General features: G+C 39.4%; 1 protein-coding gene across 3 annotated transcripts; it reads right to left on the bottom strand.

Moving 5' to 3' along the window:
• Nucleotides 1-1,004: 1,004 nt before the first annotated feature.
• Nucleotides 1,005-26,396, bottom strand: tm9sf2 (transmembrane 9 superfamily member 2). 3 transcript variants are annotated; one of them, XM_078272758.1, is made up of 17 exons: nt 25,943-26,396; nt 23,952-24,019; nt 23,326-23,419; nt 20,099-20,226; nt 19,226-19,355; nt 16,900-17,024; nt 15,817-15,925; nt 14,227-14,306; nt 13,097-13,205; nt 12,493-12,625; nt 10,075-10,194; nt 9,850-9,907; nt 9,552-9,711; nt 6,743-6,894; nt 5,631-5,742; nt 2,854-3,025; nt 1,005-1,541 (listed from the first exon to the last, which is right to left on the bottom strand). In XM_078272758.1, exons 1-17 carry the CDS (start codon nt 26,057-26,059, stop codon nt 1,474-1,476), a joined length of 1,935 nt encoding a protein of 644 aa, XP_078128884.1. In that variant the 5' UTR covers nt 26,060-26,396; the 3' UTR covers nt 1,005-1,473. The 3 variants fall into 3 exon arrangements, with proteins under 3 accessions (XP_078128884.1, XP_078128887.1, XP_078128886.1); XM_078272761.1 differs by lacking the exon at nt 23,952-24,019 and having other exon boundaries at nt 25,943-26,022; XM_078272760.1 differs by lacking the exon at nt 25,943-26,396 and having other exon boundaries at nt 23,941-23,999.

Genomic DNA, 26,396 nt, shown 5'->3' with positions numbered 1-26,396 from the left:
TTTTTTTAAAGGTTTTTGTCACTTTTTAATTGAATTTGCTTTTATTTTTAAAGGTTTTTGTTGCCTTTTTGAGTTTTTTGGCTTTGTGCCCTTAACAAATCACAAAAGACAGATTTTTAATTAAGTATAAATAAAATATTAACTATAAATTTAAAAAAATACCCCCCCTGTTAAAAAGTAACTAAGTAACTTTTACTCCTGAGTAAATTTTAAATGATCTACTTGAGTAGATTTTTATACTGGTAATTTTACTTGTACTTGTAGTTCATCAAAGTAATAGTACTTTTACTTAAGTAGAATATTTTTGTACTCCTTCCACCTCTGCTTATTGGACACCAAAATAGGTAGCGGAGAAGTTGAGCAAATGTAATAAAATTTTTGCTTTTCTGGGACAATAAGTGGATGCTGGGAAAAGGGACAGGGGTGTATTCTAACAACTTGACATCACTATTCCCCTTGTGTGTTGCCCTTCATGGAACAAAGGCCAGCACCAAAGTGGGACTTGACTTTGGCTTTTTTTACAGAAATACGATCCTTTTTTGAAAAAAGGTTAATCTGTCCCTGCTTCATGAAGGCTGGTAAACTTGCAGCGCTTTTATTTCAGTGGCTGTCTCTTTCAAGGCATGCAGAATCGTAGAATCTGTCATTCCCAGAACTGAAGGCTGGTTGGCTGAACCCAAATCAGCAGAGGATTCATCATATCCCTCGACTTCAGAGAAATAAATGAAAACTGTACCACAATAATTTGAAGGAGCTGCTGACCACAAAGCACTCCCTGACTGTGCCCCTCAACTTTAAACAAAAGTAGGCTGCATTTCTCTGCTGCATTTGGAGGAGCTTTAAGATTGGAACAGCTGTATTGACCCATTTTGACATATTTGGTGTTGGAATGTGCACGTAGACACATTTTGGGACACAATGTGCAACGTGTTGCACACAAAATGGTGACAAGGGCACATTTCATACCACTGTATAATTGAACACAACCAGTCTGAGAAAGAAGCTGTTAAGAAGCAGAGCCTTGCAGCTTTATTTGTCTGACTACAATTTTCAACTACATCTGCAAACTAGTGCATGGATCATGAAATAATCCTAAAATGCATGACATGATAGCTGACACAGTCCTTGGCAGTCCAGCTGTGGGTCACTGAACTGTGTGAAGGTGGAAAGGTACGATCCAACTCTCTCTGTGTCAGAGACCGGAAACAGGCTAGTAGAGTTATGAATCATTTAGCAGATAGATACTGTATGTTCAAAATTACAACCCAGTGTACTGTACACATGCTCACACAAACATAGGCACACAAAGAAAATTGTCATCTGTCTGAGGCAGAGTCCTCTCTGCTTGAGGAAACGAGGAGTTGAAGATTCAGATTGTTTTGTTCAGTTCAATTTGACAGTGCTGAATGTTCCAGAGGTTATTGGGAGAAAGCAACCTCCATCCATATACAGTCTGATGTGTGTTTGGATCCGTCAGTCCACTTTAACCACACTGTAGATCTTGGTAACAAACCAGAAACAGGCAAAGAAGCCGATTGAACCTGAGGACAGAGAAAATACACCTTTGATTTATATGAAGTTTTTCTTGACCCATAGCACAACATCAATTAATATACTGCATACACGTGAGGTTGAGGGACAGTGGGTCACTGCCAATGACTTAACATCAGTGTTTCATTTATTTCATTTTAAGCACTGTAACTTTATCACATTGCAAGTTCAGGACACTACGAGACTTATTGTTTAATATTATAGCTTTTCTTAGAATTCAGCTGACCAGGAATCAGATGCATAAAATCTGTGTAGATTGACTAAAACTAGGTGTACACACACTCAACACAACAAAATAATGCACATGTATTATTTTCTTTTTATTAAGCCAAGCATACAAATGGTTCCGTTTAATAAAACTCCATCATTGTGGAATGGTAAAAGGATCAGTGTTTCCCCTATAACTGTACAGGCCTGTGGGAACCCCCGCCAGGCCAGGAAAATCATTTTTTGAATGCCAAAAATAACGCTGCTAATTGTGTTTCCCCTGTATTCATTCTGCAGCGACGCATTGCCATGAGTCCATTGACAAGGCAACTGCCTTTGGTTAGTTCATGTCTGTAACAGCAGAACAGTCAAGCGGGTTATCTAAAATGCTAAAGTCAGTTGAACAGTGGTCGGTACAAACAGGCTCGGTAGTGAACAACACGCTAACATGCTGGTGGATTCGTGTTGTGTTTTTAGCTGAGCTAGACCAGAGAATATTCAGTTTAATCAGATCGGTGATGCTGTTTTTTCCTTTTTGTTCTCTGTGAAGTTTGCTGGTAGTGATGTAATGTAGCGTTTATGTGGAGTGAGGACTGCGACAGACTCCGTTTAAAAAAGCCTTTTAAATACATAGTGTTTAAGGAAATAACAGGATTAACAAGTGAACGAGCTATAAAAAAAAGACGTTTTCTTTTAAAATAAGCTGCTGTGTGGTGGATCCAATTCATGGTGATTTAAAGAGTGGTTCGAGTGGATTTAAAACTTTAAAGTGTTAAATTGAGAACGTTAAACCAAAGCTAAAGGAAGAGTGATATTAAACTTGGGTTCAGCGACAGTCCCAACACCCTTTTGACTGTAAAAATGATTGAAGTCTAATGGTCTAAAAATGCCATCAATAATAAATAATAGTCATAATAAAAATACCTCCTTCCACAGTGAGAATTTCCACCCTCTAAACAGAGATCTTTCCTTTTAACCATTCAAAATAATTATTAACTATTTTGTAGCCGTGTACATGAAAGATGCCAGCCATGAAAATTCTAAATGGAAAAACACTTCAACCCTCATCCTTCCCATCTTTTTTTATATACCTACCAGTGAATAAGAAAAAGATGAGAGCCATGATCATGGTGTATCCAAAGTACAGGATGGTGCTGGCCAGTCCAGTGATTTGCAGCTTAGAGAAGAAGTAATGAACAGCATAGACCAGGAAATAGACAGCAGTGAAGCCGCTGGTCAGGAATGAACGCCACTGCCAATGGTAGTCCTGTGAAGAGGACAAACAGCCAAAATGGAGATGTAAAGGAAGACATACTCTAACTGAAGGGTTAAAAAAGCAAAAGGCCCCTGTCATACAGAGCCATGTCACTGCTGGGGGAGTGTTAAATAAATCACAGGAACACAGAAGTCAGAACAAAATCTAATTTAAACTAATGCAAACATGTCAAGGCATCCTTTGGTTTGTCGACCATCAACCTCACACCTCTCATGTCACAATCTCCTGCTCCTAGGCCTAAAGGGGTTGGGGTTAAGTTCTAAACACGACCACATACAGAAATTCTAGGATTTGCGATTTCGGTTGTATTAAAAAAATTACTTTACTATACTATACTTTTAGATCATTTCCTGGATAGTGTAATTTATTGGGACAAAAATTAAAGTTGTACTACAATACGCATCTTTAGACAATGTCAAATCAATTGAATAAAATCAAACTATAACCGCAGATAAATTCAGCATTTTAAATGAGTAAATTAACTTCTTTAGACTCTAAATTAGGGGTTGACCGATATGGTTTTTTCAGGGCCGATACCAATAATTAGTATTTAATAAAACCGATATTTGGAAGTGATTAGCATTTACCATAAAAATGAATATCTTCTGGTCAAAATTAACATTTTGGAATGTTACAAACTCCAACACACGTTTGTTTAAATGCCTTAAGCAATTATTTAATAAAACTGAAACTTTAAACATAATACAAAGTCAAAAAAATTAATAAATAAAAACCCAAAGTTTTAACATGCTAACAGTTTGATTGCAAGTGTTGCTTACAGAGCTGTATGCAAAGTAGAGCGCTTTTTAATTAATTAAAGGGTAACTACTGTTTTTGTTCAACCTGGGCCCCATTTCCCCATGCATTTGTGTCTAATAGACTGATGTGACCAAAAATCTTTGAATTTGGTCCAGTATTGAGCGAGATCGCAATGACGAGCAGGCGCGAACCAAGCTGCAATGTAACATAATGGGGCAATTGTTGAGCCTTGCTTTTTGTCCAATAACAGTGATTTGTTTTTGCTACTTACAGGCTCAGATTGTTACTCAAAGTGTCTGACAACATTATCGATCTCAGGATGTACTTTTTGTCCGAAGACAGCGGTGTGGAGAGTGAAACGCGAGCCGAGAAAAAGGCATTCAGGTAGTCTGTTGTTACAGAGTAGGCTACAGAAATTATAGGCTCCTGTTATCTAAACATTTTTCAATGTAATGGCTCAATATTTACATGATTTCGACAATGTGGATGAGGTCGTTATAATTGGATGGCCGCCCGTATTCATTTGAGCCAGAGTAGGCTATAGACTATGGATGAAGTATACGGATAAAGAGCGAAGGAGAGAGAAAGAGAGAGAGAGAGAGAGAGAGAGAGAGAGAGAGAGAGAGAGAGAGAGAGAGAGACTGCAGCTGCTCAGTGTTTCGCGCGATCAATAGGCTATAATACATCCATGGTTTTGTGTTATCTAAAAGATTTTCAATGAAAACCATGGTTTGTATTTGCTCATGTCTTACAGCCCTGTTGATTAGAAGAGGGAAATCCTGACGTGGTAACAGAGCGTTGTGATATCACTGGACACATCCAGACCACAGATATCTGGCAGCAACAGGTACCACTCCTACACGTATTCTTTGGGCATATAGGGGCACAGCACCCACGGGAGCACTACCAATATCCGAGCCTCGCAGCCCTTCAGCCGCTGCTTCACTCTCCTCTGCCCGCTGCCTCTCGCTCTCTCGCTCTTCATCCATAATGTTGTAGCCTACTCTGGCTCAAATGAATAGCCTACATATGGTCATCAAACTGTTATAACCACATTATATCCACATTGTCGAAATCATTTAAATATTGAGCCATTATATTGAAAATCTTTTAGATAACAGGAGCCTATCATTTCTGTAGCCTACTCTGTAACAACGCCTTTTTCTCGTCTTGCGTTTCACTCTCCACACCGCTGTCTTCAGACAGAAAGTCACATCCTGAGATCGATAATGTTGTCAGCCACTTTTAGTAACAACCTGAGCCTGTCAGTAGCAAAAACAAAAATCACTTTTATTGGACAAAAAGCAAGGTTACATTGTAGCTCAGTTGGCGCCGACTAGTCATTGCAATCTCGCTCAATACTGGACCAAATTCAAAGATTTTTGGTCACATCAGTCTATTAGACACAAATGCATGCGGAAATGGCGCCTAGGCTGAAACAAAAATGGTAGGTACCCCTTAACTTAATACAGATACAGACCCTTTAACACGATACAGATAATCTGCAAATTGCAGATCCCTACTCTAAATAAATTGTGTTTTTCCCTAATACCATTCTAGCTAATTCCTAGTGATTTTCAGTATTACCCTCCATTGCATTTGCAGTCCATGACCTTGGACACCTGCAAACTTATTGGCAACAATTATTTCCTGCCGCAATGATATAGTCAGCAGTAACAGTACTTTTATGCAATAAACTAGACAAATCTAAAATTAATAGCTGATGCTAACAGCTTCAATACAAAAATGCCAGTGTTAATATCATCCCTGAAACATACTTATTAATATATTAAAAAAATAAAGATGATGTCAGTATTGCATTGATCATGTTGTTTACCTCAGCACATAAGTGGAAGTAGCAGAGCAGGATGGTGGCCTCAGAGCAGGTGATGACCAGGATAATGAAGACAAGGAAAAGGAAGCCAAACATGTAGTACATCTGATGGGACCTGGATGACAGGCAGAGATATGTCCTTAAGCGGAGACACTACAGGCTAAACATAATTTGGTTACACTTTACTTGAAGGGATCTACATAAGAGTGACATGACACTGTCATGAACGTGTCATAAACTATATAAACAAGTCATAAACATATATGACAACGCTTCTTTCAGTAAGTGTCATTCGGTTTTTGTCATAACAAGTTATGGTTAGGGTTCATGTGTCATGACTGTGTAATAACAGTGTCATTGTTCATGGGGTGGTGATGGCACAGACCTGGGTTTGATTCCCACTGTGACACATTAACCAATGTGTCCCTGAGCAAGACACTTAACCCCTAGTTGCTCCAGAGGCGCGCGACCTCTGACATATATAGCAATTTGTAAGTCGCTTTGGATTCCAACAGCTCAAAATGATTTTTTCTATGTGCATGCACTGTGTGCATTAACTTTCAAAATTACATGCGCCAAAGTTTTTTTTACCTGCACCAGATCCGGCTGAAATTACAGTAATGTACAGTAAAACTACCCTTGACTACTACTGGAAAAATACATCAAGCTAAAATCCCATGTGAACAGGTGTGTCCTGTGTAGTGATACATTTGGTATTTAATTTGAGCCACTGGGTCACATTACATGGAAGTTATTGAAAGCATTTTCATTATTTTCTATTAAAATATTTATGTAAAATAAATTAACTACACATTGGTAATTAAAAAAGGGTTAAGCTACATGAGACTAATTTTGTATATTTGTTTTAATCATATTACTTTACTAATATGAGCAAGTCAGCATGAAGATATTGTAAAAACACTGGTTTTGTGTTCTTTAAACAGTAATACATTGATCTAAGTCAGCCAGCCCCCAGCAGTTAAACGCGACGGCTGGGAAGTGGGACTCCCCACAGCTCTGTTCTCAGCTGTCCATACTTAAATGTAGTAGCAAAGACTGAGGTCGCAAGAAGCATTCTGGCTTTCTATGAATATTTTTCTTTTCTTTATTCTCACCAGATGGAGTTTAATATGAAGAACAGCTGAATAAATATACATCCAAAGGGCAGAATTCCTCCCATGATGATACCAGGGAAAGGCTTCGTGTAGAATGACTGCTCTGGGACTTGACGAGGAATCTGATTGGTCCGCACTGGGTGCTCAATACCCTTAAACAATCAGTCACAGCAGAGAAAGAGAGAGAGAATCAAACATTCAGATAGGTACACCCTGAAATAGTCACTCAGAAAAAGATTTAAAAATCACATACATCAGATTTTGAACCACAGTATTGTTGGTTTACTCACATTAGTTTAGAGCGGAGGAAAAATTAAATCTTCATAATGACAGAACATAACAACAAGACAATGCTTGACCGAGCTACAGACACTTCCAGCAACTTAAAAGGAGAATTCCGGTCGATTTCAACCCGTAGCTCTGTTGTTTGTAAATTTGGAGTGCTGTCAGTAGCGAGAAAAACAAAAACAATCGGTGTGTGTTATCCTCCTGCTAGATTTTGCAGCCAACAGGCTTAAAGAGGGCAAGTTTTAAACTTGTTTTTAGCCTCTAAACATGTTTGAAATGTCATTACAAGTGCCTACCCATGTGCAGTTATTCCTACCGAGGGAATACAGCGAATTTGACTGCAGTAGCTGTGACAGAAATGCATAAAAGTTGTGTTAATCCATACCTCTGTTTATTTCCTGGTTTCTAAAAGTTCAAAGGTTCATTAGCTATCTATGGAAATAACCACGGCAAATCGTTTTTTTTGGGGGGAAAATACGTTTTGGAATATTGGATTATATGAGTTCGGCAATCGACTAGTGTGGACTTCACCAGAAACCAGGAAATAAACAGAGGTATGGATTAACACAACTTTTATGCATTTCTGTCACAGCTACTGCAGTCAAATTCGCTGTGTCCCCTCGGTAGGAATAACTGCACATGGGTAGGCACTTGTAATGACATTTCAAACATGTTTAGAGGCTAAAAACAAGTTTAAAACTTTCCCTGTTTAAGCCTGTGGCTTAAGGTGACCAGATTTCTGAGACAAAATCCGGGGACATTTTCAGCTCAGAAGCATAAATAAACAGGTAATGTTTTTATATTTGTAAACTTAAAACGGGGGGGGGGGGTCCATGGGCATGCTCCCCTGTAAGAAAATGTTGTCTATTTTAATGTTTAAATGCATCAATCTGGTTCACTTTGAAGAGAAATTCAGAGTTAGATTTGAGTATTCTTATCTATGGATGGAAATATTTGGGCTGTAGCCTGAACTATTTTGCACTTCAGAATTTTAACCATGCACACACAGGTGGAATAGTTTTTTCTTCATATTTTTTGCATTAATGTCACTAGAAAGCATCCCAGTCGAAATATATATTCATATTTGTAAGTGGGATATATATATAAGTAAGTGGGATTGTCTGGAATCTGGCAATATAATAACCATTATGGTGGGATACACTGGCTAAGCAATTTACAAAAATGTCTGTGCTGACATAAATAGTTGACATGAGAATACATTATAAGTTGTGCCTATAGTTGGAGACTATGAAGAAATGTTGTTGCAATTTCAAAACCGGATTACCCGGGAACCGCTTGTTGTACCGATGCATGAGTTGAGTGAAGAGTTTGTGAGATATTTCACAGAGAGTAATGGATGTGCAAACCATTTGTCACAGCAACTGGCGCTAATATCATTGGAAAGCTTAGATTCTGGTTGAGGTGGTTGTGCCAGACTCACGCCTTTGGCTGAGTCTCTATCTGTCAGAGGGAGAGCAGGAGTGTGGTTGTGAAAAAGTTGGTAATTTCATGGTGCAGATTAACACTTTTGCATGCACTATATCCGTGTCACATTCTCATTAGGGGCTGAGCCCCCCTGAAGGTCTGATCCTAGAATCGCTCCTGCTGCTACTTCATACTTGTACTCCACTACACCTCAGAGGGAAATGTTGTAATGTTTACTGCACTACATTTATCTGACAGCTTTTGCTTTATTGCTTCACGCTGGGCTTGTTTCTGCAACAGCTCATTGTGTATCAGATACAATTAAAACTATTGAGGAAATATTTTCCTTTGACATTGGTCCGGTATTAAACGAGATTGCTGCAGTTGGAAACGGCGAAACAATCTACAATGTAAGTTAATAGGACGTCAATTGTCCAGCTTGTATTTACGTTCATAAAAGTGCTCATTTTGCCATTGACAGGCTCAAATTAATATTTCAAGTGTCTGACAACATTATGGAAAGGATTTCTAAGGAGGTCGACCTTTCTGTTAAAGAGTAAGATCCTTTTTTTAAACATAAAAAGTTCGCGAAATTGCATTCGCTAAACCCACCAGACTCCATGTAAATAAACAGTAATTTTAGCATCGTAAAATATGGGCACATGTACGTTTAGGGTGCGCGTTTGGTCAATGTTTTCTTTCTTGTATTCCAATTTCGGGTCTGTCAGTCACAGTGAAAACCGGGGACATTTCCGGGGACAGCTCCAGCCAGGGACAGGTCACAGAAACATGGGACTGTCCTTGGAAACCGGGGACGTCTGGTCACCCTACTGTGGCTGCTAACTCTAGAGGATAACACGGTGTAGGCAGCACCGATTGCTTTCAGTTTTCTCGCTACTAACAGCACTCCAAATTTACAAACAACAGAGCTACATGTTGAAATCGACCGGAATTCTCCTTTAATTTTCACATTTGGTTATTTTTTTTACTTCAGTACTACTTAATGTACTTAACTGACGACATTGTGACAGCACATTCTTGTTTGCAAACCACCACTGGCATGAAATGTATACCAACAACGTTTATATTTACTTACTGTCTTCTTGAAGCCAAAGTATGCACCTATAAAGGTAAGTGGTACTGATATACAGAACCAAAGAGCCAATATGGCTACCAGAGTCCCAAATGGCATGGCTGCTGAAGACCCTTCACCCCAAAGGATCAAGTTCATCACAAAGAAATCTGCAAATACCACCCTGAGAGAATGTTAGATGAGAAGTTATTCAGTGAGAGAGCGGGATCAAGTGGTTGTGTCTTTGTCCTGCAGTAAACTTCTATCCTGGTGTTGTGTCCATTATTATGTTCAGTGTTTGAGCGATTCGTAACAGTCTTACCCAGGGCAGAGGAAGGCTGTCAGCAGAACGTTGGTCTTCCACTTCTCTCCTCCAAAAGCTGACAATTAACCAAACATAAAGACAAAGGAAAAAAAGGAATTATAGAAATCAAATTAAACTGGATTATGAAAATAATCAGTAGCTGCAGCCCTACCTGGAATATTTTTTCTCATTATTCTTTTTTCCTTCAACATAAAACACCTCCCTGTTTCCTTTCCCACTTACATTTGTAGAGGCGAGCAGCCACATATCCAGCAGGAGTTCCCAGAAGAACCCAGAGAACAACAGCACATGTCATCAGAGCCCCACGGTTCGCCGGAGAGAGGAACCCAAGACAGGCAAAGACTGGAGAGGGGGGATTACATTATTACATGTTACACATTTGAAGTTAGGATAAGTAAGGCAGTTATAGAGCCCCACTGATACTGGATTTTTGTTAGGCTAATACCAATATTTAAGTTTAAAAACCTGATCATAAAATATTGGCTTATATTGGATTTGTATGGCCCTGAAAAGCAGAACACAACATTTGACAAAACACAAAAAAATAGAAAACACAATATTTTACAAAACGGAAAATGTAGGGACAACATTCTTCATGACTGGACAGAACCCTGTATTGGAAATTGTATGTGTAACTGCATGTACACTTCAGACAAAACTATGCAAACCTTTAATACCGAATACGGTATTGCTTGTGTCTCTGGTGTAGAACGTTGAAAAGTACGACTAAAGAAGTTGTTAGAATGCCACCAAATATAGTATGTCTGGAGTTCCCATGTTGCTAACTGATAATAAACAGCTGTGCCATCAAGGACACAGCCCCTCCCTCCCCCCTGCATTCTAATCCATAAAACCTCTGCGTAATCCTACGTTCTTTGAACACTTTTGCAGACTGCTTGGTAATCTGTGAAACTGTCTCCTTCTACTTGCAAGATAAATAATAAAATAACAAAAAAACTCCAGTGTTCCAGACAATCTTAATTTCCAGCTTCATCACTGAACACCAGAGAGATTTTCTGGATGTGGATGTGTCATGGAATACTACTAAGCCAATCACTTACGCCTTTGGTCTTTATAGAGTTGAAAAGTGGGAGGAGCTATTTTGGACACCCCTGGTTCCTGAAGTAAAGCCCTATTCCTTTTTCCCATAGACCAAAGTTGGATCGGTATAGAATGGTTGAATCATAATCCATAATATTAACACAGCCAGTTGGTGCAGCTGCGTTTCTTAAAATGTTGCTGTTTTTTAGGTTTGTGAAATGTTGGGCTCTATTGTCGTGTTGGTATACAGCTAAAAACGCAATGTCATACCGGTGGTGGACTGGTATTTTCCTCGCCTGCGCCAGTTTGGTATCTTGGTAGTTTGGATCAACAGAACAACCTTTCTAGGATAATTGCCTGACATCCGGCGCATGGATGTCCCTCCCCTTCTTCTCTTCAGGAAACAACAAACTTCGAGCTAGCAAGCTACACGCTGAAAATGCCATGTTTTGAAGAAAATTTGGATCGTTCAACAAGGCAGGCCTGCTTGGTTCTTTCGGGGAATGATTGTAAAGATTTACAAAGATTTGGGACTGATTAGTGGGATTGTTGTGGACGAAGTACACACGGTGATACACTGGTAAGAGCAAATTACGTTTAGTCATGTATCCAACTAATTTAAATAGCTTACATTATTGTACTGTGTGAACAGTAAACTTTATTTAATATTGTATGTGGCGTTTTCTTTTGCGGGGTGCAAAAAAACAAGTTCTTTCCCGAGACCATTTTGCAGAGCCACTATTGCTGCATCCAGAGCTGAGCGCCGCCCAGACCTGTATGTGCCCTGTATGTGCCTCTGGTAACCTCTACCGGGCCTGGCACAAAAAGATACGGAACCCCAAACCCAAGTGCGATGCGGCAGCCTCGCCCTGGCCATCGCAAGGAATAAGATGATACTTATTCCGTGCGAATAGGGTTTTACTCTACTGACATTTCTTAATACTCCTCAGCAGATATTTGTATACTGATACCGTGATACTTGGGATAAGCTAATATTGGCTGATCATTTTCTAGAGTTCAACTTTCAAATAAGTGGTTTTGCTAATATGTTTGAAGTGGGGATTTGTTTACAACCTCTCATCTGACTTTCTGCCATTTTCTTTAACTGACTCCATTATGAATTGTGTCTAGCATATGCCCACCTCCTTATATTGCAGCAGCAAAAAAATCATATAACTAATACAAATAATGTTCAAAATCTGTTATTGCTCAGAGAGCAACATTAAGTATTTCTCGAGTTGTTCTAAAGAGAGGCAGGGAGGTAAATAAGATATTTGTGCAATTGTACACTCTTTTTCAAAGCATGAATAACAATTCTTTCTGAATTATTTGATGCCACAAGAAGTTGCATGTTTTGTATTTTACACTTTTGGGCAAGCCAAAGAGTCAGGGAGCATATTAATGCTCCCTGACTCTTTGGCTGTTTCTGACTTGATAATTATATCAAGTGTCAGAAATAAAGAGTGGACAGAAGAAGAAGAAGAGGAAAGCTAATGGCATGTCAAGAGCAAGTAATGAAGTAACAAACCTATCAGGCACTGTCACTATCAGGTGGTACTAGTTTGTTGAAGATAACAAAGATTTAAAAAAAAGACATACAAAGGGTAACAAAGGTCATAATGAAGATCTGGGTTCCAGAGCCGAGGAAAACAGACAGCAGCATGCCCTTCCTGGGAGGACGGAAAACATCTCCATGGACCAACTTCCACCCAAACTCCTCCTGAGCATCCTCCTGGAAAACAAGATGGATGAACAGATATGATGAGAACCTCAAATCGAAAATCGTATGCATCATGATTTTTTTTGCCAAGATTTTTAAAATCGATTATTTTTCCTAGAATCGTTTTTTTTTCTTTTTAACCATTGATTCACCGAAATATTTTCTGTTTAAACAGTACCGCAGATGGCGACTACACCATATATCCGTTTCCAGCAAAACAGACCGAAAGCAGAAAATGCAGAAAATACATACTTCTTTACAAATGAAACAAATGTCAGACTGACTGACTGACATGTGATGGGCATTCTTCTTAGAAAACAATTAGTTTTTAGAAATGTCTCATGATATATTGTCTCTAGAAGTATATTATTCAACTTTTGTTTTGTTAAAGAAGGAAAAGAAAATCGCAATACTATCTATACACTACATGTATCATGAGAGAATCGAATAGGGACAAAAGAAATCTGTCCCAGGCATACTCACCACTGAGTCCATCTGATTGTATCTGGCGATATCTTTATGCAGAGTCCTCAGCATGATCATGGCTACCATTCCAGACAGGAACAACACGATCACTAACGAGTTCATTATGCTGCAGATAAAAGACAGCAATGCCAAATTAGTTATCGCTGTTGTATCAGTATTTGATGTGGATCATCTCTTTGCCTAGAGACAAGGGGTCAGCTAATAGACATTAGGGCATATAATTCGAATAGTAAAAAAATCAATACTAATCCATCCATCCATCCATCCATCTTCGTCCGCTTATCCGGTATCGGGTCGCGGGGGTAGCAGCTCAGCAGGGGACCCCAAACTTCCCTTTCCCAAGCCACATTAACCAGCTCCAACTGGGGGATCCCGAGGCGTTCCCAGGCCAGGTTGGAGATATAATCCCTCCACCTAGTCCTGGGTCTTCTCCGAGGCCTCCTCCCAGCTGGACACCTCTCTAGGGTGCCTTCTCCAGGTAGGGAATGAGTCCTTACCCCAAGTGAAGGAGTTCAAGTACCTTGGGGTCTTGTTCGTGAGTGAGGGGACAATGGAGCGGGAGATTGGTCGGAGAATCGGCACAGCGGGTGCGGTATTATATTCAATTTATCGCACCGTTGTGACGAAAAGAGTGCTGAGCCAGAAGGCAAAGCTCTCAATCTACCGGTCAGTTTTCGTTCCTCCCTCACCTATGGTCATGAAGGCTGGGTCATGACCGAAAGAACAAGATCCAGGGTACAAGCGGACGAAATGGGTTTCCTCAGGAGGGTGGCTGGCGTCTCCCTTAGAGATAGGGTGAGAAACTCAGTCATCCGTGAGGAGCTCGGAGTAGAATGTTGCTCCTTCGCGTCGAAAGGAGCCAGTTGAGGTGGTTCGGGCATCTGGTAAGGATGCCCCCCCTAATACTAATCACATGCTGAATTTACTATTGGAATGTGTATATTTTTACCTTTAGGTTATGTTTTTAGTTTGATTTGTCCATTTGCTTGTTGGTTTGTTAGTTTGTTTGTCTGTGAAATTCCAAACATTACAAGCAGAAAATTCATGAACATGGGTTGTGGGGTGGGTGTGTGTGTGTGTGTGTGTGTGTGTGTGTGTGTGTGTGTGTGTGTGTGTGTGTGTCTTACCTGAACCACTGGATGTTGGTGTGAGGCATTGACTCCAGGATGTAGTCCCATCTAGACGCCCAACGAATATTCTTGTCTTCCTACACACACACACACACACACACACACACACACACACACACACACACACACACACACACACACACACACACACACACACACACACACACACACACACACACACACACACCTGTTTTGCAGTTTGCAGTTACACTCCATTATCTAAATACATCTAAAATGTTCAGTGTAATTTGCTTTTAAGAGTGGCTAATAACTAGAAAATGCATTTCCTGCAGAAAATGCGTGGGAATGCTGAATAGCTGAATTGCTAAAGCTAAACTGGATGAATAGCTTAAATCCGTAAGAAAAAGTTGAAGAAGTGAGAATAGTTGAAAAAGTGGAAATCGGTTTAATAAGTATGAATTTCATTAGTTTTCATTAGAATTTCAAAGTTGAATAACACCACTAATGTATAAAATAATTTATTTTCTAACTGAAATTATGAATAAGTATGGAAGACTTACAAATGCTGTGAGAAACATTGATGAAAATGCAGAAATAGAACAAATTGTTTGAAAAATCTCAAATGCATTGCACTACACTGCTGAAAAACTTGGAAGTTGGAAGCTGAACTGCACATAAGTTAAGAGCTGAAATACATTTGTAGAAAAGCTGGAAGCTAAACTGTAATACTGTCAAAAGTGAAAGTTACAATAAATTGACTAAAAAGACGTATTATCAGCCATATCCATTGCATAGAACAAACAAGCAGAAAGAGAGACAGAGAAAGAAAGAGAAGAGAAGAAAGAAGAAAGAGAGAAGGGAGAAGAGAGAAGACAGAAGAGAGAAGGAGAGAAGACAGATAGGAAAGAGCAAGAGAGGAAAAAAGAGAGAAAGATAAAAAGGAAGGAACTTTCAATTGCTATATATGTCAGTGGTAACATGCCTCTGGAGCACACGTGTTAAGTGTCTTCTTCAGGGAGACATTGATTGATATATGACAGTGGGATTCGAACACAGGTCTCCCACACCAAAGGCATGTGTCATATCCACTGCACCATCACCACCCCCGTGTGTCAGCATTCCCACTAATTAGGGGCCCCTAAACACCTACAATACTGTACCATGGTCTGCTGAAAGGTGTTTTAATAGCAGAGCATTAGCAGTGACATTGCAGGCTCATGGTTCCATGCTGCTGTTTTGGGTGTGTGTGTGTGTGTGTGTGTGTGTGTGTGTGTGTGTGTGTGTGTGTGTGTGTGTGTGTGTGTGTGTGTGTGTGTGTGTGTGTGTGTGTGGTGTGTGTGTGTGTGTGTGTGTGTGTGTGTGTGTGTGTGTAAAAACCGGTGAAAAACCGTAACATTTTCTTGGGGAAAAGGTGAATTAAAGGAAGTCAAATTCTGTTACTCAGTATAAATACTGACTATGCCTGAAGTTGAGTGCGTTCACTCTACTTCATCTTTTGTACCAATTATTGTAATTACGCTACAAATGTTGGTGCCCCGCTACAGAGAAGAAAGCTGAAACAAGGCAGAGCACATGACAAAAACATGGACAGCATTAAACACACCGAGACGATACTATTGTACTAACCACAAAGTTGATAGAGTAGGTGTATGGGATGTTGAACACTCCAGTTTGTTTGTTTTTCAGGAACTTTGGCCCTCCAGTACAATCAGGGCTGTCATTAGGGTTTTCATAGCTGGACAGAGAAAGAGAGACAAAAGAAATAGATCAAAGTAGCAAAGTCCACCAGTTATCTAATTTGCATACTGAGATCTAATTACAATACAGGCAGAACCTACAAGAACACTAATTAATACCACACTATTCAACTACTCTGTGGAACAGATGGCTTTCATACCAACGGACAGCACCAGAGCTCTTTTAGTATCCATAAAAAGTTCTACAGCTGGCTCAAATGTTAAAGCTATAGTGCGTAGTTTCTGCCGCCCCCATGAGGAATTGTAAGTAATGACAACAACACATCGGCGCATCCACATGATACAAGCCTTCTGTGACCGCACACCGCACCACCCCCCTCCCCCTCTCCACGCAATTGCTAGTAGTCAAGGAGGATACGGAGAATTAAAAAAACATGATGGACTCTTCAGAAGAGGTAATTATCTTCACTTGAGTTTCTGCGTGGGAAAGTCACCGGACACCACAATCTACTGAACATAGCCATACCGAGAAATACAGAGAGAGTTGTGTGGAGCTGATAGTCTTAATTAGCTTTGTAGCAACTCATTTGGCAATGGCTTGAATGTAACGGACGTTAATTAATATCAAAAAGTTACGCACAAAAGTTTTAACCATAAGACAAACTAAGATAAAAAACAATTAAAGAAATAAAAGATCAAATTAAATCAAGATTTATTTTTGTCACATACACAATCATACACATTAGAAAGTGTAGTAAAACATTTTAAAATTATATATAAATGCATATAAGAAAAATGAAACAGTTAAACAATATGACCAGTAGGAGTTTCAGAAAAATGAAACAATATAACCAGTGCATAACAATATATGCAATATATAAAGGGGGGAAGATGACCAGTATGACATGAATGTATGGCAGGTGGATGAATTATAATTATATATAAAGCTGTAAACCGGTTCAGGACAGCTCCAAATCATAGATCCATATCAGCTAAAACTGCCATTCATTACCTTTTGGGTTCAATCTTGGCAGCAACCAATCGTGCTCCCAGTTGTTCATGCTCAACGATGTGGTAATGGATGGTGATGTCCACATGGTTAAAGATGTAAAAAGCATCCTTTTCATTAAAGTTAGACTGGAAAACAAAACCAAGACACAAAGGTTTAAAGCATATACATATAAAGTAATGTGTTATACAGTTACATCTATGTGTAGGATATAAACCATTCTGACTTTGGCGACTGAGACAAGTGCTAGTATCAAAAAAGGCAAAGTGGCAGACAGTGATGCATGCCGCTGGCCGCGTTTCTACCCCCTATCAAATCTGATCCACAGATTATGAATTCCATCAGGATTTGCACGTTAAAAAAAAAAATGAAAAAAAAAATGCACAGGGGCCTTAAAACTTGCTTGCTGCGATAGTCGTGTTACCGGTGTTACGCGGTGTTTGGGCATACACTGACTAGATTACTTGCCCAATGCCCCCACCGTCGTTTTTCTTTTCCTTTCTTTGTTTTGGAAATAAAACCCATTTAGTTAATTTGTGCTCCCATGTTCATCAAATTAAAAAAACAACTCTAATTTGTAAAATACAAGCATAGTATTATTTACACCAGGGCACAGCTGTGTCGAGTTTCGACTGGGTTTTCATCCGTCCTGTGCGAGGCTTCATACCACATCGGGAGTGTTTTGCCTGTCTAGAGCATAGACTGTAAAAAAAGATGGAAGACGTGTCTCCACTTCCTCCCACTGTACAAAAGTGAAGCCAACATTTTCCCGGATAAAGGCACTGCCATCTAGTAATTCTGGAGCCAGAGTCTCGCTTTGCCAGACCTTCCTCCACAGCACTGCAGCAGAGGGTCTGGCTATTCCGGCATGGGAGAAAAACATGCTCTGGTTTATTGGCATTTCTTTAAAACTAATCACAATCGTCATTGGCGGCAATAAGCTCCTCATGGAGCCACGGAACTGCTGCAAAATAGCCTCGGGAAGGAACTTGTTTTGTGGAACGTGTGTACGTTCAAAGGTTGCATTAGTCGTACAAGAGAAAACTCAGATTGGACAGATAGTCTAGCTAGCTGTCTGGATTTACCCTGCAGAGATCTGAGGAGCAGTTAACCATAGTCCTCATAAATTGACCGGAGTTTAAAATTCCAACACAAAGAAAGCGGAAGGAAACGGACATCGGCCGAAAAGACATGCATCCGGCGGAATTTCCGGCGGCACAGAAGCAACCTGGGAAGTGGAAGTCTAGACTAGCGCTGTAGTAACCGGGCGGTGGGGCCGCGGTATCGTCAATCACAGCTGTCAATCGTGACGTTTCACTCCGTTTTTAAAGCATCAAATAACTAATAAAAATCTGGGTAGCTCACCTGGTAGAGCAGGCGCCCATATACAGAGGCTCAGTCCTCGACGCAGCTGGTCAGGGTTGCATGTCTTCACCCTCTCTCCCCCCTTTCTGACTACAGCTGTCCATTTTAAAGGTTAAAATGCCCAAAAAATGATCTTTAAAAAAATAAAAATAATTAACACTTGATCAAACGTTAGCATAATAAGAACTAACTAAAATTAGAGAAACCACACACAGTGTACAAATGTACATTGACTTTTTAGTTTGGCCCATGTCCCATCGGCTAACATGGAGGGGGCAGGGCTTATGACCTATACTGCAGATAGCCACCAGGGGGCGATCCAGATGTTTTGGCTATGCATCAACCCCTGGTCTAGAGTAGCTGAGATCAGCTCCGGCGGACAGGCAAAAATGCTCCGCCTCTGAAACCCAGCAGGAACGACGCACAGCTGCACTTGGTGGAATCATTTATAAACTGAAAGTGTCTGCTCCATTCCGTACAGCAGCAGCAGTAGCAGCAAAGTCACAGCAGTAGCAGGAGTCAGATTTCACTGCCGTGTTCAAACGGTGAGTTGACTGGTAAGACGGTGGCAGAGGATTTGTGGTGTCAAAGCGAAAAGCAAAAGCACCTATTTGGAAATATTTCAGATTTAAATTTATGAATATATTTTCTTGAAAAATGTCCGGAATAATCTGTAATACCAGTGTTGTCAAGAGTTTATTAACCGGTGGGAAAGTTTCATCACCGTGGCATCCCTAGTCAACATCTCACTGATGTTATGTATCAGAGCTCCCTGTCCACATTGTAAATTTCCCACTGGGGATCAATAAAGAGTATACATTATTATTATAATCATTTTTTATATTATTTTTTTTTATAGAATTGGATCTCATGAATTACTGGCCTATTGTATATATGTTTGATTGATAAAAACGTGACTTATAGTGTTAAAGGGGGTGTGTATGTCCATGTGTGACCCACTCACATTGACCACGCAGGCATCTTTGGGGCGACCTGCTTCTGTCACGTAACAGCCAATAGGGAAACCAGGATTACAGAACTTCTGTCCATCTTCAACATCATAGCACCAGGTGACTGGCATGTTATCCACAATCCTACACACACACACACACACACACACACACACACACACACACACACACACACACACACACACACACACACACACACAGTATACCGAATGTGGGCGTTTGCATGCCTCCGGCCACAGACTGAATGACGGCGCTTGATTCACTCATGATAGAAACAACGGACATCAATCAGATGAACACCACTCATAAATTTGCTATCATTTACTGTATTTTATTAGTTTATATTTGGAGTTTCTTGATGGAAAATTGTTTCAAGCTACTTAGATGTTCAAACTAAATATAGTGTGTACTTTTGGCCAGTTTGATCGGTTTTGTTGTTGTCTTTGTTTATTTTGTGAGATGTTAAAACTTTTGCTAAAACAGTGCCAGTTTTGGCTGCATCTTGCATCTTTCTTGAGCTAGCATACTTCCTCGTCAGCCCCCACTCACATCTACTTTTGTCCAGTGGGCTGTGCTGTTGCAGTACTTGTACCTTGTCTAATAAACAATACCAAAGCTATTCATGGCTGTCAAGTTTTTGGTATGACTGTGTCCATACATACATGCTGTACCGAGATCTTCTCTGAAGTCAGATTTTGTGTTGTAATAACTGAAGCTCATCAAGTTTGTTCTATTATTCATTAAAGTAAAGACTGACCAGAATTTCTACATCACACAGTGTATGTGTTTTTGATGTATGTGCTCTAAGCATGTGGTTACATTTCCCTTCACTTTATGAAGTTAGTATGTCAGTGAATCATACATACCAGTGATGCTGGTAGTTGAGTAACATGCCTTTCTTGAGGAAGTCCAGTTTGGCTTTGTCTGGTGGGCTGTTGGTGTCGTAGGTTTGGGTACACACCTTCTGACACATCGCAGGTTTCTTAAACTCAAACTGACACACAGGAGGGCGTTAGTATGTGTGTGCTTTGGCACTGTAACAACTGGATTTGGTTGCCATCATTCATATAAACAACGCATCATTTATCCACAGTGCAAACTCGACAACAAAATAAAGAAATTCAATCTGACATAAAAAAGCAGGATCAATAATGTCAAATTTAAAACCTTTTCCTTGCCCGTAAAAAAAAATACAATATATAACATAGACATTAGTCTCTGTCTGGGTCAATCAGGTGTTAATATGCCCCTTTCTAATGATGTGAAACAGAGGTGGAATGAATTAATGAATCCCCATAAAGCACCCACAACAGTTGTGGGAACCCTGTAACTTCAAACCCAGACAAATAGGAACATCAGCACAGACATATACCTGAGATGTGTTTAGCCTAGCTTAGCACAAAGATTAAGAGAAGCAGGTGTAAACATTTAGCCAAGCTCTGTCATCTTAAAACAAGAGTAGGTCAAAACCTAGTATATGACTGGACTGTGTATGATCAAAGTGCAAAATTGTGGCTAAATTGTTACAAAAATAGTCAGTGGTAGTGTCTATAATGTGGATTCCTGGGGTCTCATTTATAAACGTGGCGTACGCACAAAACGGGGCTGGAAATGTGCGTACTCCACTTCCCACGCAAAGGCTGTGATTTATAAAAAACAAACTTGACAGGAGAATGTGCAGTCCTCCACGCAAACTCTGACCCATGCGTACGCACATTTTGGAGACAATGGGAAATTGTCGACGCAGATGGTGAGCTGGTGAATTGAAGTCAGACTGCAGAAAGTACATGTGGGAATAAAGATTACTCTTAATATTTTCAAGTGTTAATGCCTCACGCACATTTCTTCACTCCATATCATCCATGTTACCATGAAGATTAAATCCAGCAGTGTTATTTGCGCTTGTACTGAGTGATAATTGTTCCATAAACACCTTGTAAAATACAAATAAAATTTTAAATCAAAACTCGTTAATATTTAATCGCCGCTGTCTCACCATCACATTGTCCGCTATGGAGCGCAGGAGGATGAGATGGCCCGACTCCATGGAATACAGGATAGCATTTAAATACCATAGCATTAGTTAACGGCAGATCACAGTGTAAATAACTAAAGATCTGTCTTTAATACTGTGCACATATCATCAAATGTCAAAGTCTGGAAATACAGCCGTTAAGCTCTCGCGCTTAATGTTTATGAAAATAAATGACAAAATTTGGATCTTGTGTGGTATATTACAAAATAATTTTTGGCAATATTTTGAATTCTATCCTGATGTGAGCTATTGCAGTCAATGGGAATAGATCATTTTTAAACATCAGTTTTGTCATATCTATGGAGTACACAAATTCTCAGAATTTTGTCTTGATAAATGAATAAAAATTGACACTAGTTTGAAATCTGTCTTTACAAGCAACCCTGGTGATTGCCTCAGTCATAGGGTGAACTGTGAAGCCACATATGGTTTATAACTTACCAGTTACTGTATCATGACTTGCCCTTGGTGTCTGAGGTTGAGGGTTCGTGCCCCGGTAGATGCAGAATAAACATGATAATGCCTAATACTCAGGGATTGTACTGTGTGGATTAGAGACTTAGGTTTCTGGGTTCCTTTCTAGCAAAAAAGCTTAGCGTATGTTCTGAATTGTTTTTTAGTCAGTCTGAATGGTTTTAACTCAATCTTTTTATATGAAAATTTGTGCTTTGTAAAGGCTTTTGAAAAAGCTAGAGGCCGGTGACTATCACATGTAGTCAAATATGGCACAACTAGTTGCAATACCAGTGCAGTCTGTCACTAAAAACGACTAAACCACTCGACTGTTGAGGATTTTACAAGGCATTACACATTTCAGTACCAAGAACCAACACCTCACAATACGCACTTTGTAGTGTACATGAGTCATTAACATACTTATCAGCATTCACGAGGTGCTTTGCATTGACTATTTATGGTTAAAAATGGGCGTGTACAGGGCGGGATAAGAGGCTGATTCACGTACGCACAATTGTAGGTAATCTGTGATTTATAAAGGGAACATTGCTTACAGATCAGATAAATCTGACTTTTGGGCTTTTGGGCGTACGTATACTTATATTAAGGATCCTACGCACAGTTTTATAAATGAGACCCCAGGATATTAAATGTCCATCTGTAATAGTCTGCATTGGTCCCAGTAATATTTGTTCTTAATGTGTACTGAAGTAGCATTTGACATTATGGTTCAACTACGCTTGAGTCAAATTAATGAGAACTGTCCGCACCTCGCTGTAAAAGCTTTCTTCAGGAGTGCCCATGGACTGTTATCGTGATTTCTCTGATAACTGTTTCTAGAACTATTTCCTTCTTTCTTTAGTTTATTTCGAACAAAAATATATAAAATATAAAAATACAATAAGTTTATTGCAACATACAAAAGGAAAAACAATATCAAGAAAGTGTTATAAACTATGTGTTTGTCTGAAAAGGAGCATGTGATGAAGCAGAAGCTTGTTATTATATATTATATAGAATATAATATGGAGTAATTTTAAACACCTACCAAAACTTTTGACATTTAGCACCAAACAACCCATCACCCTATAATCACCCATCCCAGTACAGTCAGTATACTAACCCACACTCACAATCAATGAATCTCTCTTCATTCTAATATCCTTTTAGTAAATTGTTTTTATAAAACTTTGTAAACCTTTTAATGTTTGTGTAATGTTTTAGCACCTGCTCCAAACCATTCCAAAGACTCACCCCCCCCAGATAGTGATGCACATACTCTTTAGAGTTGTTTTTGAACATGATTTGTGCCATCATCAATCATTCTGATTGCTCTCTTTTGTAATGTGCATAACAACTGTAGGTTGGTTTTGTATGCTTTCCCCCAGAGAGTATGCAGTGCTTTACTGTCTTGATTTATTTTGCTGTGGTCTTTGCCAGTTTTGCTTTGACGTGGTTTATGTGAGGTTTCCAGCAGATTCTGTGGTCTAAAATCACTCCAAGGAATGTATTTTCATATACTCTTACTATACTTAATGAGGTTTGTTGTGTGTGCGTGCGTGCGTGCGTGCGTGCGTATGCGTTTTGGTAGCTGTGTGTTACCTTGTATGGTGAAGGTTCAATCCTTTCGCCAAAAAGAACCTGGCCCAGATTCTCTGATGGACGTTTCATTTTTTTCTCTGAGCAGAAGTCAAACCTGCATAAACAGGAAGCGACTGTTCAAAATGTTTGGGGCAGAACACATTAAACTGCACAACACCTTTATTCCCCATTGAACACTGCATTCAGTGCCAAGGGTTTCCACATGATTGAGAGAAATCCAAACAGATCAGAACGAGAGGCTCTCTGCTTACATTAGTACAGATACACTGTTAAAACTCCCTGAATTCTGTCTGAAATTAGACCCGACTTGAATGAAATAAGACAAATGCTGATGCATCGTTATCCATGGGCTGAAACTTTTAATCATGTTGAAATGTTTTCTGATGTTCTGATGCCACAGCAGGTGCCTTCCAACAACTGTTATTGAATAAATAACTTAATTTGATACACTTTGAATATGATGAGTAGGAATGTATGAATCCAAACACCATTTTTAGAAAAGAACAACTAGTGCAGTGCAGAGAATAACCAATGTATTACAGGGTTAAGATGAAAAACATGCGTTTAAATCTAAAACTATTTTTGGGGGGAAATCACAATTACAGTGTTACGCACTTGGCACTTACGCAGTATATTCATAAGGCAGAACAGACTCCACTGAATCCAACCTGTTCACAAACAGCTCAATGGTCGACTAGAATAAAACAAAGCAGACAGACACATATTAGACAGACAGTAGGAATGCTCCTATCAGGCTTTAATTTTCATGTTGTTAGATATTGATTGGCTTTTACACCTTGTCGTGATGACATTGTGTTGACTTTTTTTTTTTTTTTAAACTCAACAGCAGTGTGTCTTTTCCAAAAACAATGTTCTGGAAACTCTGGGTAGGTAAGGAAATTTGTTTTGTTGCTTTTTTGTAATGTGGGTGAATAAATAAATCATGAAAAAGTCCAAGGGAATAAATACAATAAAAGTTGCCCCAAATACAATATTTTCTCTATGCTAAACTTCCTCAACCCGCTTGGTGGGCTAATAGTACTGATGGTGGTGCTTCAGCAACCATCTAGTTAAATTTTTTTTAAATGTATAACAAATCAGTCGTACATGGTAGCACGTTGCAACTTTCACCAAATTGTAGGTCCAACTGAGCAGAAATGTTTTGCTGCGAGGAATTATGAAGTCCATTACTCTGTTTTTCTCAAAAACTATAAAACTAATAAAACCTCCAACATATTTTGCTTAATTAACACCCACATTGCTCCACTGCATCTTCAGACTGTCCTCCACAAACAATCCAGCCAGATTTGTGAATTATCAAAAAATTATTTTTACTCCAAACAGTACCGTAAACAACTACTGCAAATTCTCGCAAAATAAATCTCCAATGTTTATGAAAATAAATGACAAAATTCGGATCTCGTGTGGTATATTACAAAATAATTTTTGGCAATATTTTGAATTCTATCCTGATGTGAGCTATTGCAGTCAATGGGAATAGATCATTTTTAAACATCAGTTTTGTCATATCTATGGAGTACACAAATTCTCAGAATTTTGTCTTGATAAATGAATAAAAATTGACACTAGTTTGAAATCTGTCTTTACAAGCAACCCTGGTGATTGCCTCAGTCATAGGGTGAACTGTGAAGCCACATATGGTTTATAACTTACCAGTTACTGTATCATGACTTGCCCTTGGTGTCTGAGGTTGAGGGTTCGTGCCCCGGTAGATGCAGAATAAACATGATAATGCCTAATACTCAGGGATTGTACTGTGTGGATTAGAGACTTAGGTTTCTGGGTTCCTTTCTAGCAAAAAAGCTTAGCGTATGTTCTGAATTGTTTTTTAGTCAGTCTGAATGGTTTTAACTCAATCTTTTTATATGAAAATTTGTGCTTTGTAAAGGCTTTTGAAAAAGCTAGAGGCCGGTGACTATCACATGTAGTCAAATATGGCACAACTAGTTGCAATACCAGTGCAGTCTGTCACTAAAAACGACTAAACCACTCGACTGTTGAGGATTTTACAAGGCATTACACATTTCAGTACCAAGAACCAACAACTCACAATATTCACAATACGCACTTTGTAGTGTACATGAGTTTACGAATATTTTTAAGTAGCCATAAAATACAATAAAATAAAATGGGTAGGATGAGAATATAAATGAATTCTAATCTTTTAATGTTAGGCAGTTCAAATCGGTATCAGCCCTACAGAGAGTATGACTAGTTTTGAAATACTAACTGAACCATCAGGAGTCACTTAACGTTATACATACAATCTGGCAATATCGGTTATTAGTTTGATGTCCAGCGAACGAAGTGACTTTGAGGTAGCTCGCTAACCTAGTTATACAGTTAACGTTAGTTTGCTATGTAGCTAGTTAGTTAACATAGTAACGTTATACGTTAGCTTTGTTGTTTGTTTTGGCTAACGTTAGCTGAATCACATACATTAACGTTATAGCTGTTTATAAAGAACTAACGTTAGCTAACCAAGCATTTGCATTCCAATACCTCTTGTCTATTTGTTAAGTCGCTATTGATTTATTCAGTTATTTTGCTATAGCATCTGGCAGCTACACAGTGATCTGTGACATGTTTTGTTTACCTTGCAGTCTGGAACTTGGTCTTTTCCAGGCTCACAAAAGCTTACGGGTGCCAGACCCGGTAGGTAGAATCCGGCCGCTCGAGCCAGCAGCGCAGTCCCAAGCAGCCACCGCAACATCGTCACACCGGCCAATCTTCACCCAAAATTTAAACTGTAACTTGCTCCTCTTCGCAGTTTTAAGACAGCATCTGACATCCACACTGGGCAGCCACCAGCATCCGGTTCTGCAGACACGTCATATGCCGGAAGTCCTGCTTCAGAAGTGGAGCCAAGGGGGTAAGCTTCGCTTCAGAACTCGAACCTCGTGTCGTATAGTACAGGAGAAGCTCGCAGGCAGTTTCGACTTACATTAGCTATTTAAGTTGAATTACTAATGTTAACTAGCATTTTAGTTAGCAATAATTAGCCTGTGCCTATGTTATCTCCTTACATATACCTACGCTCTCCGTCTCTG

Source organism: Sander vitreus, chromosome 17 (genome assembly GCF_031162955.1).
Source record: "Sander vitreus isolate 19-12246 chromosome 17, sanVit1, whole genome shotgun sequence".
In the NCBI taxonomy this organism is placed as follows: domain Eukaryota; kingdom Metazoa; phylum Chordata; class Actinopteri; order Perciformes; family Percidae; genus Sander; species Sander vitreus.
Note: the sequence above shows the minus strand (reverse complement) of the source record. Positions and strands in the feature narration are given on the sequence as shown.